Genomic DNA, 14839 nt, shown 5'->3' with positions numbered 1-14839 from the left:
GATGATAAAAGTCATAAAAAGGAAGTTTTATTGTTTAATGAGTATTTTCTTCGATTTTCTCAGCTTCTGAATATACATAAGACTATATAAATAGTTGTTTGGGAGAATGTGCCCTTTTTTGGTTGTAGTGCAATGATTTCAAATTATGCTTATTCTCTTCATAAAAGCATGGGAGCAGAGTGGGAGAAGTGTTCTACTGTTTATGCATATACTATGTAAGATTTTTTTCCTGTTCCTTTAACATTTTATAGTGTTGGTTAAGCTGTGTAATGATGTTGCTTCTCCTTTTCTGCATTTTTTTTTTCTATCCATGCTTCCTTACAATGGTATCACAGCTGAAGACAAGGTCTCTGATTTCTTCCTAAATTTTTCAGGCCATCTTTCTTCCTTCTCTTGTCTACCCTTCCCTCTGTTTTAGGACAACATCATCCCACAAATAGGGAGAATGGTGAGAGGCTGATACATGGCATAATAAAGGTTTCCTCAGCTTGAAGAGTCTATCTTACTATCAGTCTAGATTTCAGAGAGCTGAAGTGATGTTATGGAAAGACAGCTCTTCTATAGCAATAATATTCTAGATGAGACATGAATTTACTGTATCTTGTGGTCTTAAAACTTTCTGGCTGCCAAGATTAATTAATTAAACAGTTGAAATGGTTAGTAACTATTCTCTTCCCAGAAATACCACCGGTTACCAAATATTTTGTCAGAAGGTTTTAGATATCAAGCAAAAATCAATCATACACCTTGGAGGTACCTTGAAAAAAGCCCTCACTGTCTAAGAATTTCAATTTAGCTAACCAACTTACAATTTTAAAATGTGATGAAGAATTCTTTGAACTCCCTATAATCTTAACAGAATTGAGCAGTATGTGCCTTCAGGCTCAAAGCTTGAGCAATGCCATCCAGGTACAGTAACTTGGATGTTCTATCTAAGTTATAAGTGGGAGTGGACTATTTTCCCTTTTGATTTCATGTACTCTGGAAAAAATAGTTTCTGCCATTCTCTGAAAATCCTGGGGCAGAAAAGGTGTCTCCTTGGCCCAAGAGCCCTATACTAAATTGCTCTGCCTGTATTTCCTTTGTCATGCATCAATTAATTTCGGGTTGCTCTTTTCCATGGAATAGCAGAGTAGAAACTATTCCTCCATGTGGCAATTCCAAATCCAATGCTGCACACAGGACAGCAGTGGTTCTCCTGCATGTTGGTATCTCCACACTCATAGGTGGGAGGGCATTGTGCAGGACTTGCCTTATAAGTGCTATCAAACACAACACATAATAAAGCCTGTAATTTACAGCCTTGATACTGCCTCTGACTGGGAGGAACATCTGTTTTGTCATATGTCTGGAGCCAGAAGAGTGTGTTTCTGCTTATTGTTTAGCCATTATAACTGAAGAGAGGTGCAGGGGTTAAAGCTGAAGTGTGTGACAAAAGAAAAATAGTGCATTGCTGTTTCACTGCAAAAATAGGTGTTCACAGGCACTTCCCAACTCATCATGCAGAATAGCTTGGAATTAAAGGAAGAGGAAAGAGCATGCTTAGGCAGGGCAGAAGTTTGGAATTTGGAAAAAAAATCTATCAGGTTTCTGTTTCGTGAAGGCATTATCAAAGAAAAACAGAAGCCCTTGAGTGACTCTTAAATCCTTCGGCAGAGCGTGTGTGACATCAGCAAGTGAACTGAGCAGCTCTGATGCCTGTCTGCTGTGAACTGAAACTAGGTAGAAAAAATATCTCCGAACAGACCCCAGACCGCAAGAACAAAGTAAAATCAATTTTCCTTTCATATCATAATTGCCCTGAAAGACATGAAACACCTGTTCTTTCACCTTAACAGTTAATACATATTTCTATTTTTGGCACTTTTGTACCCCTTTGCTTCCCTGCAGTGCTGTGTATCTCATTTTTGAACTGCTGCTGCTTCTGTTGCATGCTGGCAAATCGAAGAGAACCAAGGAGTTAAATTTCAGAACAGGAGAAGAGGAGGTGAGCTGTCTGCTACAGTAGTTTACTGCAGCTTCCTTTCATACTGACACATATGTAGTTTGTGGTGACAGTGCTAAAGAACTGCAGACAGGCACTTAGCAGACTGGATGTGAGCTGGATACAAAGATGCCTCACCCTGGACTTCCTGCTGGCAGTATGTAAATACACCTGCAGACTGGCCACACTGGGTGGTTTGTTTTTTTTCAGAAGGCAGCATGAGAGGACTTGACAAAGCAACAGCATAGTTAAGACCATAACCAGCATTAGATCTGTATCTCACTTGTGGGGGAAGTTGGTTTTTTTTTTTTTTTTGGTGTGTGTGTGCTGCATATTCAGACTGAAATCTTCATCACTACAATGTTTGCCTCTATCTGGTATGCCAAGAAGCTGGGACGCAGGTTTGTGCATAACGCCAGGAAAGCAAAAGCAGAGAAGGTACGTTCCTAGTGGGAATATAAAGCCTTATGTCTCATGCAAGCTGCCTGCTGGCATCCTGTTGTGTGTCTACTTAGCTTTTTAAAATACCATGAAAAAACGACCTATTGCTATTCCTGATTTCATGCGAGAATCCTTCAATATTTTGCATATGATTAAATACCGGGGAGAAGATCCTTTCAAAAGTCTTTATGTCCTCTTTTGATTGTTTTTCTTCACAAGATAAACAGCTGTACATCTGGTATGTCTGTGTTAAGGGAGCACTCCAGTGAACTTGTTGCTGTGCTGCATTATTTTTTTCCTTGTACCATATTAGGCTCTTAAACAACGGCTGATTGTTTGCATCTTGTATATTTTTTTTTCCTAGTGTGGTACTAATGAGGATGGAATAACATGTTAAGCATTTATAATGTCTGGGAATTTTGTTTCACGGTACTTGTTGAAACTGTGCTGCAGTGTGGAACCCTTTTATTTAAAAATTATGTAGCTATGTAAAAATGGTCAGTACTATCTTTTAGTATTTTTCTCTCATAAAATTGAACTGAATTTAACTGGCTGTTTTCTGGAAGCCCTTGTAGGTAAGAGTCTTCTGCCCTCTTTTTCTCTGAGCAAAACTTAAATAGCTTTAGAATTTACAGTAATGATAATTAGGGAATTTCAAGGCAATTGTCTTTTGTTTTAAGCATAGAAAACATTTTGTTAGTGGACCTGCAATCTAATTTTGTCTACATTACCAGACAAAATGTTTTCAAAATGGGACCAATTCCTCTTTCATAAACTCAGATTTAGATTGGGGGGAAAGAACTTCAGGATAATGCCATAAAGTTACCTTATTAGTTTGATAATGATGGCTTCCTCTTTTCCTTGTTGTCTTTGATGTAGTCAAAGACTCTCTAAATGGGCTGTTTTATTATGTCTTTAATAGATCTTATGCTATGTAACACAGCCACCAATCCACTAAGCAACAATCGTTGCCTGAATTCCCTTGTAACTGGAAAAAGCCCTTCACCTTGAGAAAATTATTAGCAAAAATATAATGTATTTGTGGTTGAAGGGAGGATGGGGAGATGTTTGCTTTTTCTGCAAAATATTCCCATTGCTTAAAAAGGTGCTGTGTGGAAATTTTGAAATTTAAATATGCAAGTCATTGGGAAGTTACTTAAATAGTAGTGATTTATATATTTCACATCATATACGTAAGGGGGAAATAGAAATGCAGAGAGCTATACACGGGACTGTCAAACTTTCTCTGTCATCAGTCACATTTCCATAAAGAGAGCATCATGTAAACTCTCCTTCTGTTTGCATATTGCAATGGGAGGAAAAAAAAGTTGCAGCCTGGATCTTTCTTAGTCCTGAGGGGCTCCCTCCAGAGGAATATTTGCTCTCAGGCTTCCTCCAAGATGACAGAGGCAGGATGAGTGGACACATTCCACTCCTGACACAGTGGGGCTCACTCAGCAGCTTTAAAAACAGATTTGGTGTGCATTGCTTAAAGCATATATGGTCATAGATTATTTCAATAACCTTGAAAAATTTCATCAATCAGTGCCAGATTATTCACTGAGAAAATATTTTCTTCTCTGTAGAGTCTTGTAACACCAACTAAAAGAATCCTTCAACAAATGCATCTTTTTCTCTTCATTTTAAGTACTTTAAATATTTCTGTATAGATTTATTATATTGCTACTTGTTCATCCTTATAGGACTTTCAAAATAACCAACAACCTAGGTCCATGCTATTTAAGATTTCAAGCTATGCCTAACAGTTTTTAGGGAGAAGCTTTTTTGATATTACTTGAGCATGCTATTAGCATATTTACATGGGAATTTTAACTTTGCCAGAAGACAGTAAATATGCAATAAACACCTTGTAAAATGTTTACTTATTGCCTTACACAAAAAATAAAATTTCTTTCTTGGATGCTTATTCCATAGTCAGGGCTCATTTATAATTTTTATTTTTTTTCCCCTGCAAATAAAACTCTAGCAAATGCAGAAAAATCCCATTCCTAGCAGGATGTTATTTCAATAAGTGCCATTAATGATTGGAAGCTGATCAACACTGACATCTTCAGTGCAATACCTCAGTACCAGGAGAACACAGACAGAACATAGATCTATCAGGAAGTAAATTTAAAATAACATTTAACTGCATGCCTTGTTTTGGTTTTTGACCTTTTTTTTATAATGGTTGGATAATCAAATTATTATCAGTTTCACCTTTTTTTTTTTTCCCCCATAGAAGAATAATTAGCTGTTTTTCTCCATGTGCATGATTTGAATGATACATTGTTTTCTTAATGAGCTTTTGGAGGAAGTAACATGCAGCAGTATTTTCTAATACCATATGTGTGCAAAAAGATTTACTTGCAGTAAAGATCTGGATAGTAGGAATTAGAAGACTGGGGCTCCATAACAGATTTTTCTATTATGCTTTTCTTTGGATGAGTGCAAGCCAAGAATTTTTTAAGGGCTATTTCTAAGAAACAGAAATTTTGTATGAGCCTATTTGTTTTTGTAGGGTGAGGAAGAAAATGGGGGATGGTTACAACACGGGTTGCTGGGTGTGCACACATATGCACAGCCTGCCTGTGTAGCTCCTTAAAATGTCAAAACTTTGGGTCTGAATTGTGCAGAGAGGACATGAACTTTGTCAAAAAAAAGTGTCAAAAAAAAGATCCCTTGGATCCCACTCTTCCCAAGTGTCTGTTCAGGGGAGCAGTTTCCAAGGTGTGGAGTGTGCTGGGCTGGGCGGTGCACACAAAGGCAAGGGGAAGGGAGGTGTCCATGCCCAGGTCAGGGAGGTTGGAACTAGGTGGTCTTTAAGGTCCCTTAAAACCCAAACCATTCCATGGTTCTGTGGTGACTAGGGCAGTCCTTGCTGGGGAGAGATACAGTGGCATTGATGTGACAGCTCGGTGTATCTGTGTGTGTGCTCTGCACTTGCGCGACGGTGTCTGGTTGTGGCCATGCGGGTGAGCTTGGCCCACAGTGGCTTGAGATCTCCATCTTGTCCAAAGCTGGAGCTCCTGCCCCATCCCTCCCATCTCACAGTACCTTCCTGCTCATCTCCCCATACCTGAATATGGCAATCCCTGCTCCAGGGGAGCTGGTGCGCAAATTGCCTCTAAATGAGCAGGACCTGCATGTTGGTACTTTGTGACCTGCAGCATTGCAGCCAAGGGCTGGGGGCTCACAGGAGCTGGGGAGCTGATCTTGAGCCTTGGAGGAAGGGTATCGCCAAGCAGCAGAGTTGGGAGAGCAAGGAAAGAGGTGGGTTTATTCTTACTGAGAGAGAGAGAGAACTCTGTGGTAGTTCCTGGGTTTGCTTTCTCATCTCCCTTACCAGTCCTGGCTGTTGAGTGCAGCACTACTGCTCCTGCCCTGTCAGCTCTTGCTTCCCCTCCAGCCAGGCATTTCCTTGGAGTTTGTGCTTAGGAGAGTGGGACCCTGTGGAAAGGCACCATCTCATTAACACCCACACACAACTTCAGAGCATCAGTGTTCAAGGCCAGGCTGAATAGGGCACTGAGCAACCTGGGCTAGCAGAAGGTATCCGTGCCCATGGCAGGGCGGCTGGAATGAGATTGCCTTTAAGATCTTTTCCAACTCAAGCCACTCTAGAATTCTGTGATTTCCTGGTAAATATTAGGCTTCCATAAATCAAACATGAATTCTCACTGTTAAAATTTCATCTGGAGAGTGAAGAAGACATCTTCTTCTAGAACTGAGTGGCAGCCGTAGGTGTCTTAAATGGTTCTTCCAAGCTGACTGGTGTGCATCAGTATTTCTATTTGAGTCATACTTTTATGATATATTTTAAAATCTTAATTTAATTCAGAACTGAACCTAAATATTTTGAAAAACCTTCAAATGAGGAAAGTTGGGCTCTTTTTCTACCTTTTTTTTGTTTGTTTCTTTGTTTATTTTTTGTTTGCTTTTGTTTTTTTTTGTTCTAACCAGTCCTGGCTAAAACTTCTTATATGTAAAATGGGATAATACCTATTAATTGCTCTTAATGTTCTCATATTGCCATTTTGCCAAATCATAAGCATGTTTCTTTACTTTATTTGTTTTTATTAGACTAAATCATAGACTCTTTCCAGTATATATTGCACTTTTTATCTATAAATTCTACCTCAATCTGGTTGTCTTGGCTTGATTGCTAGCGTTACTCTTCCCTTCAGGTAATGAGACATTTAGTGTACAGGGAATGCTGCCACTAATATTGCCTGAAAACAGCTGAACTCCTTTCAAGTCATCATTGGTCTTAGGTTTTTTATTAAACTGCTTTGAGTTTCTCACATGAAAAATTATTGTTATGAGAGTAAACATTATCACTTGAATCTTGGAACTAAAATAACTTAAGGCAAAGATTGATGTCTTGAATTTTTATCGTTAAACCACAATCAAGCAGAAATCAAGAGATGTTAACTGCATGTGGTTATGCTATAGAAATAAGTATTCTAAATGGTTGGAAAAGGTACAGAAAAGTAACTGAACAATTAATCATGTTGATCTGAGAGAATGAGATAAAGCGTGAATAAAGCTTCTGATCATTCTTCACTGTATCAGTAGAATTCAAGGGTCAGAACCAGAACTGGGAAAAGACTCGCCAAAGTTACCACAAAATTTAACTTAAAAAGGGTAAGTTCAGGACTGCTTTTCATGCTAGTTCAGATGTGGAACATATTGCAACCACGAGACCCAAATTTTAAACACTACAGAATTAGTTATGTGGGTAAGGTTTTAAAACTAAAGATAGGTAACAGTCAATTTAAAATGAAGTTTCTCCTTGTAGATTATTGTCTTGGGTTGAAATGACAAAGCAAGACAATTATTTTATGGGGCAAAACAACAGGGTCCATGTGAAGTGTTTAAATGAGTTGATTTTCACTATTCTGTGACAGAAGAACATCGTTAGAATTATTTTTCTAGTTTTTAGAAATCAAATTACTCCTAAAGTGTTATCAGTTCTAAGAACTATGTCTTATATTTGAAAAGATTTAAGTTTTACACCATAAGGTTTAGTTCATCGTTCCAGTTTAACTCATTTATTAGTTTAATGATTCAAGACAGCAGCAACTTAACTTTAAAGTCAAGTTAAACTTTAAAAAAAATAGGTGTATATGTAATGATAAAATAGAATGCAGTTATTGGACTGTCAGTTGTAAATAAAATTAACGATGACCCAAAAGTCACATTCACAACTGAGCAGTATAATTTTAAATGAGTAGTTTTCAAAGTATTGTAGTGCAGACTAGATAAGTAGAATACAGACCAACAAACAGTTTTTCTTTCTGTGTGCCTGGCTTTAGAATTGCTTTGTGTAAATCAAGTATCCTTAACTGTCAGCCTACAATGAAATATTTGCAAAAGACCCAAAAAAATATGCTTTAAGAAGTTAAAACTGGGATATGTAACAACAACAACAACAAAAGTCTATAAATGCAGGCATATTTTATAATTTTTTCAAAAGTATTTTGACAGTTAAAACAATCAAGTCTTCATATCAAGATGACACTTGAATTTAGATTGTTCTCAGATCTGTATTTTAGCATAGCTAATTGCAGGGTGGGCATTTCTAGGATATGTATTTTTGTTTTGTTTTTGCTTTGTTTACAAGTAGCTACCCAGCAATTTAATTTGAAAGAGATAAGAAATTCACTTGAAACGGTAACTATTCGCAACATAGAATAGAAATTCTGTCATTAAGTAATCATAGAACATATTAGCAGATAAACATATTTTTTCTTACATTATTTTTACATACGTGTAGATATAATTCCAAAGAGGAGAAACAATCTCTTTCCTTCAGTGCATACCTTTGACTTCTTAAGGAGTCCTCTCTTTCACACCAGAGCTTACCAAATCATTTACAGTCCACTGGGGTTGTGATGAACTGATAAAACTTGCAGGTCTAGTTATTGCCTTGGCTAAAGGTGAAATAACTGCATCTCTCAGGGACATCTCATGCAGCTGCCACATGCTGTAAGAGCAATGGATAGTTTTATTTGTGTTTGGGCAATCAAGGGTCCTTGTTGTCCAGGTTCAATGGCATGACAAAAATGTGTCACTTATTTGCAGAACTACCTGTTCGAACAGATGCCGGAGTTATCTCAGCCCCCTGGAGGAATCTTTTCAAATGGACTCTCTAAGTGCTCTATTTCACAGTTTTATGGAGAAATCTTATCTTTTCTGTGTGAATATAACTGTGTGAAGAAAAATATGCCAGTGTTCCTGTATCCAGAGCTCACTGTCTTTTGCTTTAGCACAGCTCCGTTGGAATTCTAAGACATTTTCCCATATTGTGATTTAATCCAGAAACATGTAGCTACTCAAGTTGGATTTTTTCTTTTTTTTCTTTGCATTTTGTTATAATCCCATATGCACTAAGATTAATATATAACAGGAGGGATAAGATGACTAAGTAGGGATTTATTTTAATTCACTGCCACCTCATAATCACTATAATATAGTGATGATAAATAAATTAAACTAACCTTGAAAAAATGCAAGAATGGTGTTTTAAAATAAGATACTGATCAACAGTAAACTCCTGAAGTTAATCCCTTGAAATTCTTAATTTCAAAGCAGACCCTTTTTTTTTTTTTAAATATGATTTATTTTTTCTTCTGTGAGGGGTTCTGTTCTTGCACCTGCCCAGGCCCAGCATCTGTACCAATTAATGAAGTAAGGGAAGTCCTGGTTAAATTAGTTGGCAGTTTTTAATTGTTATTTGTTTTGCTTTTAATTGAAGAAATACCTGTAAACCAGCTATGGGTGTGGTCTTTGTAAGGAGCAGAATATTTTCTCTCCTTCTCTCCACTGTGATCTGAGAGCTCTAACCTTAGCTGGCTGCCATACACTGGTGATGCCTCTCCCTTTCCCCCTTGCATTATTCTGGAATGCACTGCTCTGTGCATTTGCCTGTCAGGTACCACCCTTAGATGTCTGTAGCATGGCACTGAAAACAGGTTTCTTTTTTCCCTATTTGCCATTTTAGCCACTGTTGTGATCATCTTAGAAACAGGTTAAGTAACTTTTCCAGTTATTTTTCATCTTGTTTGCTTCAATACAAAACCGAGATGGACAGGAACATTCAGAAAAAGACAGCCACACCGACGGTTGCATTAATTGCTGTTCTGAGTGCTCAGCTGGGACTCAAATAGAATCAGATTGGACCTGCCTCTAATGAATAAGTGGGCTTATTTTCATAGGTTACAAGCTAACCTGTTTTTTGAAAGAAAAGTTTTTCTCATTTTCTATTTTTGGCTTTCATTCAATAAATAATTTATCATTTCCCTCTCTTTTTCTTTTCTTTGCATAACGACTGCGTCTGTATTTTGGTCTACATTGTATATCAAGTTCTGTTAAATCCCAGTGTGTAGCATTTTGAATATATTTAACTCATAAGGCGCTCATTATTTTATTGGAATAGTTTTATTTCTTTGCATTTATATACGGTATTCAAGTATATTATGGAAATGGCTTGTGTGATGTGCAAGCATGATTTTTCTTTATTTTTTTTTTTGTCATTACTTGCCTCTCTGTCCTGCATATGCAATTCAAAACAGTGCATAACAAATAGTTGTTTGATTTGCGTTCTGAACTGCATTTGGCATCACTTGCTGTGTTTGCAAATAGAGATCAGTTTGAAACACTGACAAGAAACAATCTGTCCTTTGGCATTAGAGTCTCTGGAGAAAACCGAGATGAAAATTCTCATACTGTTCCTAAGGTAAATGATCAAATTGTTCTTTATGTGTTTTTAATATCTTATATGGGCCATTAGAGCTGCTACATATGTAACTTGCTCTCACTGGAAGGCAGCCTGCCAAAGTCATGTGTGTGTAAAAAGCTTTAGTAAAATTTAGAATTATTGTCATGTCATATGATTCTCAAGACAGTTTATTTCAAATGAGGCACATTTTTTATAGTGTAAAAGAAATTTTCTGCCATACACTACTTAACATGTTGGTGCTTATCAGGGAAAGCTTAGTTATAACTCTAATATATGTTAACAGTTTCAGATGAGGAATTGGAAAGAATCAAGCTAGTACAGGCAGTCTGAGAGGTTTTGTCACCAGGAAGGAGGCCCAAATACCACATGAAGCACTCACAGCATTTTCTGAAGTGTGAAGCTCTCTTTTTCACAGCAGCTTACAGGTAAACAGGTTCTTCACATTTCCACCACTCCCACCATCCATCCTCCCTCCTTTCTCAGTCTGTTCAGAAATAATATCATTCAGACACAGAAACTATGTGCAGGTACATGGCTGGCACCACCCTTAGTTCTGTGCACATGGTACCAGCCCCGTGCTGAGTGCCTCACTGTGTTCTGTATTAACTATGACAAGGCTATCACATGCCTTTTGTGAAGATCAACATTGCAATAACTTTGTCAGTGTTAAACTGGGATTGGATTTGAACAACAAACTTTGTGTGAAAACTTTACTTAAATCCTAGGTATTTTCAATTTACTTCAGTCTGTCTCGCAGTAAGTGCTTCCATGTTTCATACAGCAATGTTTAAACTGAACACGGATTGATTAATACCAGTGATATCACTCATCTTCTAAAAAGTTTACCTTACAACTTACTTTGGGAAGCAAAGGTCACATCATTAGGATTCTGCAGCATAATGAGAGGCATGCTACCAAGTGTATACTTCTTTATTCTATTTAGAGGCTTGAAGAGGTATAGCATGCAGTTTTGTAATTCTATGAAATATTCTTTAGCCTTGAGACATAAGGAAGATGGAAAGAAAATGTGTTTTACTCCTATTCTAAATATAATATTCTTTTCCTCTTACCTGATTAATTATGTATACATAGCTGTGGTTTTCATAGCTAACACCTTCTTTTAAGATTTTAGGTGAATTATTTTTGACAAGACTGTCATGTAGTCTTAGAAGACAGCAAAAGGTCAGGATATTCTGTATTGTTAATAAAAACAATGTGATGGTTAAGAAATATCAATTTGACAGAAATGTTCAAGATGAGGTGAAAGCGATCCTGCTGCTACCCTTTGTTTTCCAGACTATCCTTATAGCCTGATAATTTCTTTGTTTGCTGTAACAGTCTATTCAATAGACATTCCTCCTGAAATGGGACATAATGATATTGTTCTTAACTTGCTCCAGCCTATCTTGCTTTGTTTCTCTATTCTTTGCATCCATCACTGTACAGGAGGGTAAAAACCATCCCTTACCTTCCTATTCTGAAAGCTGAGTTATATGAGTTAGGGAGATAATAGGAAGGAATAGCTTAAAAAATATTAACTCCCAGAACTCATTCTCCATATTGCTACACATTTTGCAAATTCTGAAACAATCATGTGCATTTGTTGAATATCTGTTTTGAAAGCTCACCTTAATTAGATTTGATGTGCATCACGATTTGTTGTTCAGGTTCAACCCTGGGAAGGATATATTCATCTTGAGAAGGCTTTGCAAAAGCTGTGTATACAATTTCCTGAACTGGAAATATAAACAAGTTGTTGGGTTTTTTTATATAAGTCTGGATGTATAAATGCAAATAAATTTAAAATATTGTACCTGGAAGGTTTTAAAAATTGAATATGAAACAAAGAATTGCGAGATATTTGCAAGGAAGTTAAAATGCCATTACTCTAATTAGAGATGTTAGCAAGGAAGTCATTGGAGCAAGACTATTACATTGCAAATGTAGTGCCTCAAAGTGCATTGCATTTTCAATTAATTTAATATGCCATTTAAAAAATATTTCTGTTGAAACTACAGGAGGGACCAGACCAGACCTATCACATTTGGCTAGCCAAATACATGATTCTTCATTTAACTGGTTAAAGCAAATCCCATAAAAAGGAGCAAGTTTCCCACCAATTGTTCCAAAATTTTACCATTACTCCCCACAACAAAGTTAAGACTATTACTGTTTAAAAGATTAATTTCAGCAGAACACCTTCAGCTTTGCTACCATTTGTAATTAAATATTTAGTTGTGTAGTAAATTAAGCATGTCATGATCTCTGCAAAGTAGTTCTCCGTTTACTGCTGCATAAATGTTTTACAAGCTGCTGTATTGTTTTGAGTAAATTAATAATGAAGATTTAGATTTTTACTGATTAATAATCTAATTCACTATTTAGGAGAGATCTAATTTAGGACTTGAAACAAAATTGAGGTAAACATCTTTGGCAGGGATCCCAATTCCCTGACAAAATCACCAAGTGATAAAAACCAAATCAAGGTAAAAGAAATTAGGAGATTGGAACTTCCAGAACAAGTAGCATTGTGAAATCTGAAAATGTTCTCTAAACTGCAGTGTACTTGGACTTGACTTCTCTTGTCATATCAAATCATCAGTACAAATTCTATACAGCAAATTGCCAGGAACTTGTAAGGTAAAGATATAAGAGTTTGGCGTAAGCAAAGAACCACCTAAACTACTCAGATTAAAATAAATTTATGGTGGCATTGCAGAAGTATTGTAATATTCTCTGGAATATTGCTTCTCTTTCTGATGCCCATGGAACAACAACCAATAGATATGTTAGGAAGTCTTCAAAAGCTGAATGATCCAGGTAATGCATTGTGAGGTGGGATGGGAAAAATTCTTCACAGCAAAATTAGGGTTGTGATTAACTGTGATTAGATGTGAAAATATGGTAATGAGCAGGCTGGTGAAGACTGCACATTCTAAGAAGTGGTTGAAGCGGCTGGGGTTGATCAAATGTAATGTCAAAGTAAAGCACGGTGGGTAGAGCAAGGAAAATTAACTAGCAGCAGCAGCTAACCGGGAGAGACCCCTCACATCTCACTTTCCTTTCTTCAAGCTGAGGGAATAAAAGTTGGGCTTGGGCAGTTACAGGATATGGGAGCTCCTCGTGCACTGATGCTCTTTGGGGTGAAAAGCTCTGGTTTTGCTATAGGCAGCCATATCTTCAACAATTAAAGCTCTGACTTGAAGACCTGTAATTAGACTCAACCCTTCATAGATTCAACTGGTTGCCACCTGATGCTGAGATGAAGTTCTTTGCCAAGAGCAGTTAACAGTAAAGGCACAGATTTTACTTCTGGTACCTAACATTTTTAATTAATATATTTCCAAGACCTTTTCTGTCAGTAGTCTGCTTGTGTCAGTCCTTTTTGCTTTTAGAAAGTAGAAGTTTAGTCCAAGAACAGAAACACTGAGGTTTAATTTCGGATGTATATAGAAAATGCTATGGTTTTTGTTTTGGAGTGTTGCCCTGGGTTCATCCAATAGCTCTTTTGGCTATCCTTCTATTATAAAGTAATTTAAAGTCAAAATTTGTTTTTTTAACAGATTTTCTGATTAGAATGACTTGAGCAAAACCACCATGGTTTATCAGGGATCAGTACCTGTCCTGCTGTGTTTCTTTGTACAAACAGGTCATACTTGTTGAGTGGAGAGAAGATTATTTTAATTGACATAATTAACTTTTCTTGTGATTGTCTTAGGCTCAGAAATGCATTTTGCTCTTTCCCAATTACAGCTTTTTCTCTGATAGAGCTATACATGCTGTGTGTAATAATGAAGGTTGTTTTGGAAGGACTTAATGTATATAATTGGAAAGTAAGATGAGGAAGCCTTCTATCAGCAGGAGGGTAGGAGAGCTGGGCTGGATAATTGAAGTACAGTGTAATGGGATTACCTACAAATTTTAAACATTGCTTTCATTAAGGAAAATAATAAGCATATTTATTAAATATAGTCTCTGCTTGGGACAATATTTGTTATTATGAAAAAGCTTTTGTAATTAAGCTTGGGTCTAAAAATGTATTGAACACTCTACATCAGTTTCTAGAAAATGCTTTTGTGCATAAAATTTTACTGAAATAGAAAGAGCTTTCACAGCAGAGGCAGTTAGCCAGATATTAGTATAGCTCACATCTAGCGTTGACTTTAATTTTTTCTATGTGCTTTCAATTTAGCCAAGGTCAAATCAAATAAATGTCATAGTCAAATATGCTTAAACATTTATCATTTTATGAAAGCTTTTAATGAGTCTACTGGTTTTTCATGGTTACATTTTGGAAATCAAAGCTAGGTTTGTTGGTTTTTTTTTTAAAGGGTATTTCCTTGCTGAAACTACAGAAATGTGATGCTTTAGGAATTATGAGATGGGTGACTATGGCCAAAATTTTGCATGCTGCCACATAGAAATCTCCAAGGAGTCCTCCTTGTCCTTAAATATGCATCTTTGACATTCTCCATAATAGTGGCAAGTATTTTCATACCATTTAGAGCTTTTTTAAGTGTGGCTGCTATGTGGGTGCCTGGGATAAAATATTGTGGTCCCTCTGGATGTTCTTTACTTTTTTATTATAATTTCCAGGAATTTATCTTCAGAAAAAGCCTAAAATTAAAGTTAACCAAAGCCTGCACTAAAAGGAGCTGTCTTCAACAAAT

At 36.7% G+C, this 14839-nt stretch overlaps 1 protein-coding gene across 11 annotated transcripts in view; it reads left to right on the top strand.

Moving 5' to 3' along the window:
* Positions 1-14839, top strand: part of DLG2 (discs large MAGUK scaffold protein 2) — a 991421-nt gene that overhangs the window by 503068 nt on the left and 473514 nt on the right. Inside the window, exon 1 of one of the 11 annotated variants that reach the window (XM_088051065.1) lies at positions 2298-2422. The exons of 9 other annotated variants lie outside the window; for them this stretch is intronic. In XM_088051065.1, the coding sequence (XP_087907191.1) occupies positions 2345-2422 (78 nt within the window). In that variant the 5' untranslated portion in view covers positions 2298-2344. Of the gene's footprint in view, positions 1-2297; positions 2423-14839 lie in introns of those variants that run through there. One more of the 11 variants, XM_088051068.1, reaches the window with a different exon arrangement.

Source organism: Pseudopodoces humilis, chromosome 2 (genome assembly GCF_049639895.1).
Source record: "Pseudopodoces humilis isolate 2021_Gansu_Grassland_sample_001 chromosome 2, ASM4963989v1, whole genome shotgun sequence".
NCBI classification, from domain to species: domain Eukaryota; kingdom Metazoa; phylum Chordata; class Aves; order Passeriformes; family Paridae; genus Pseudopodoces; species Pseudopodoces humilis.
This window is presented reverse-complemented; position numbering and strand designations above follow the sequence as displayed.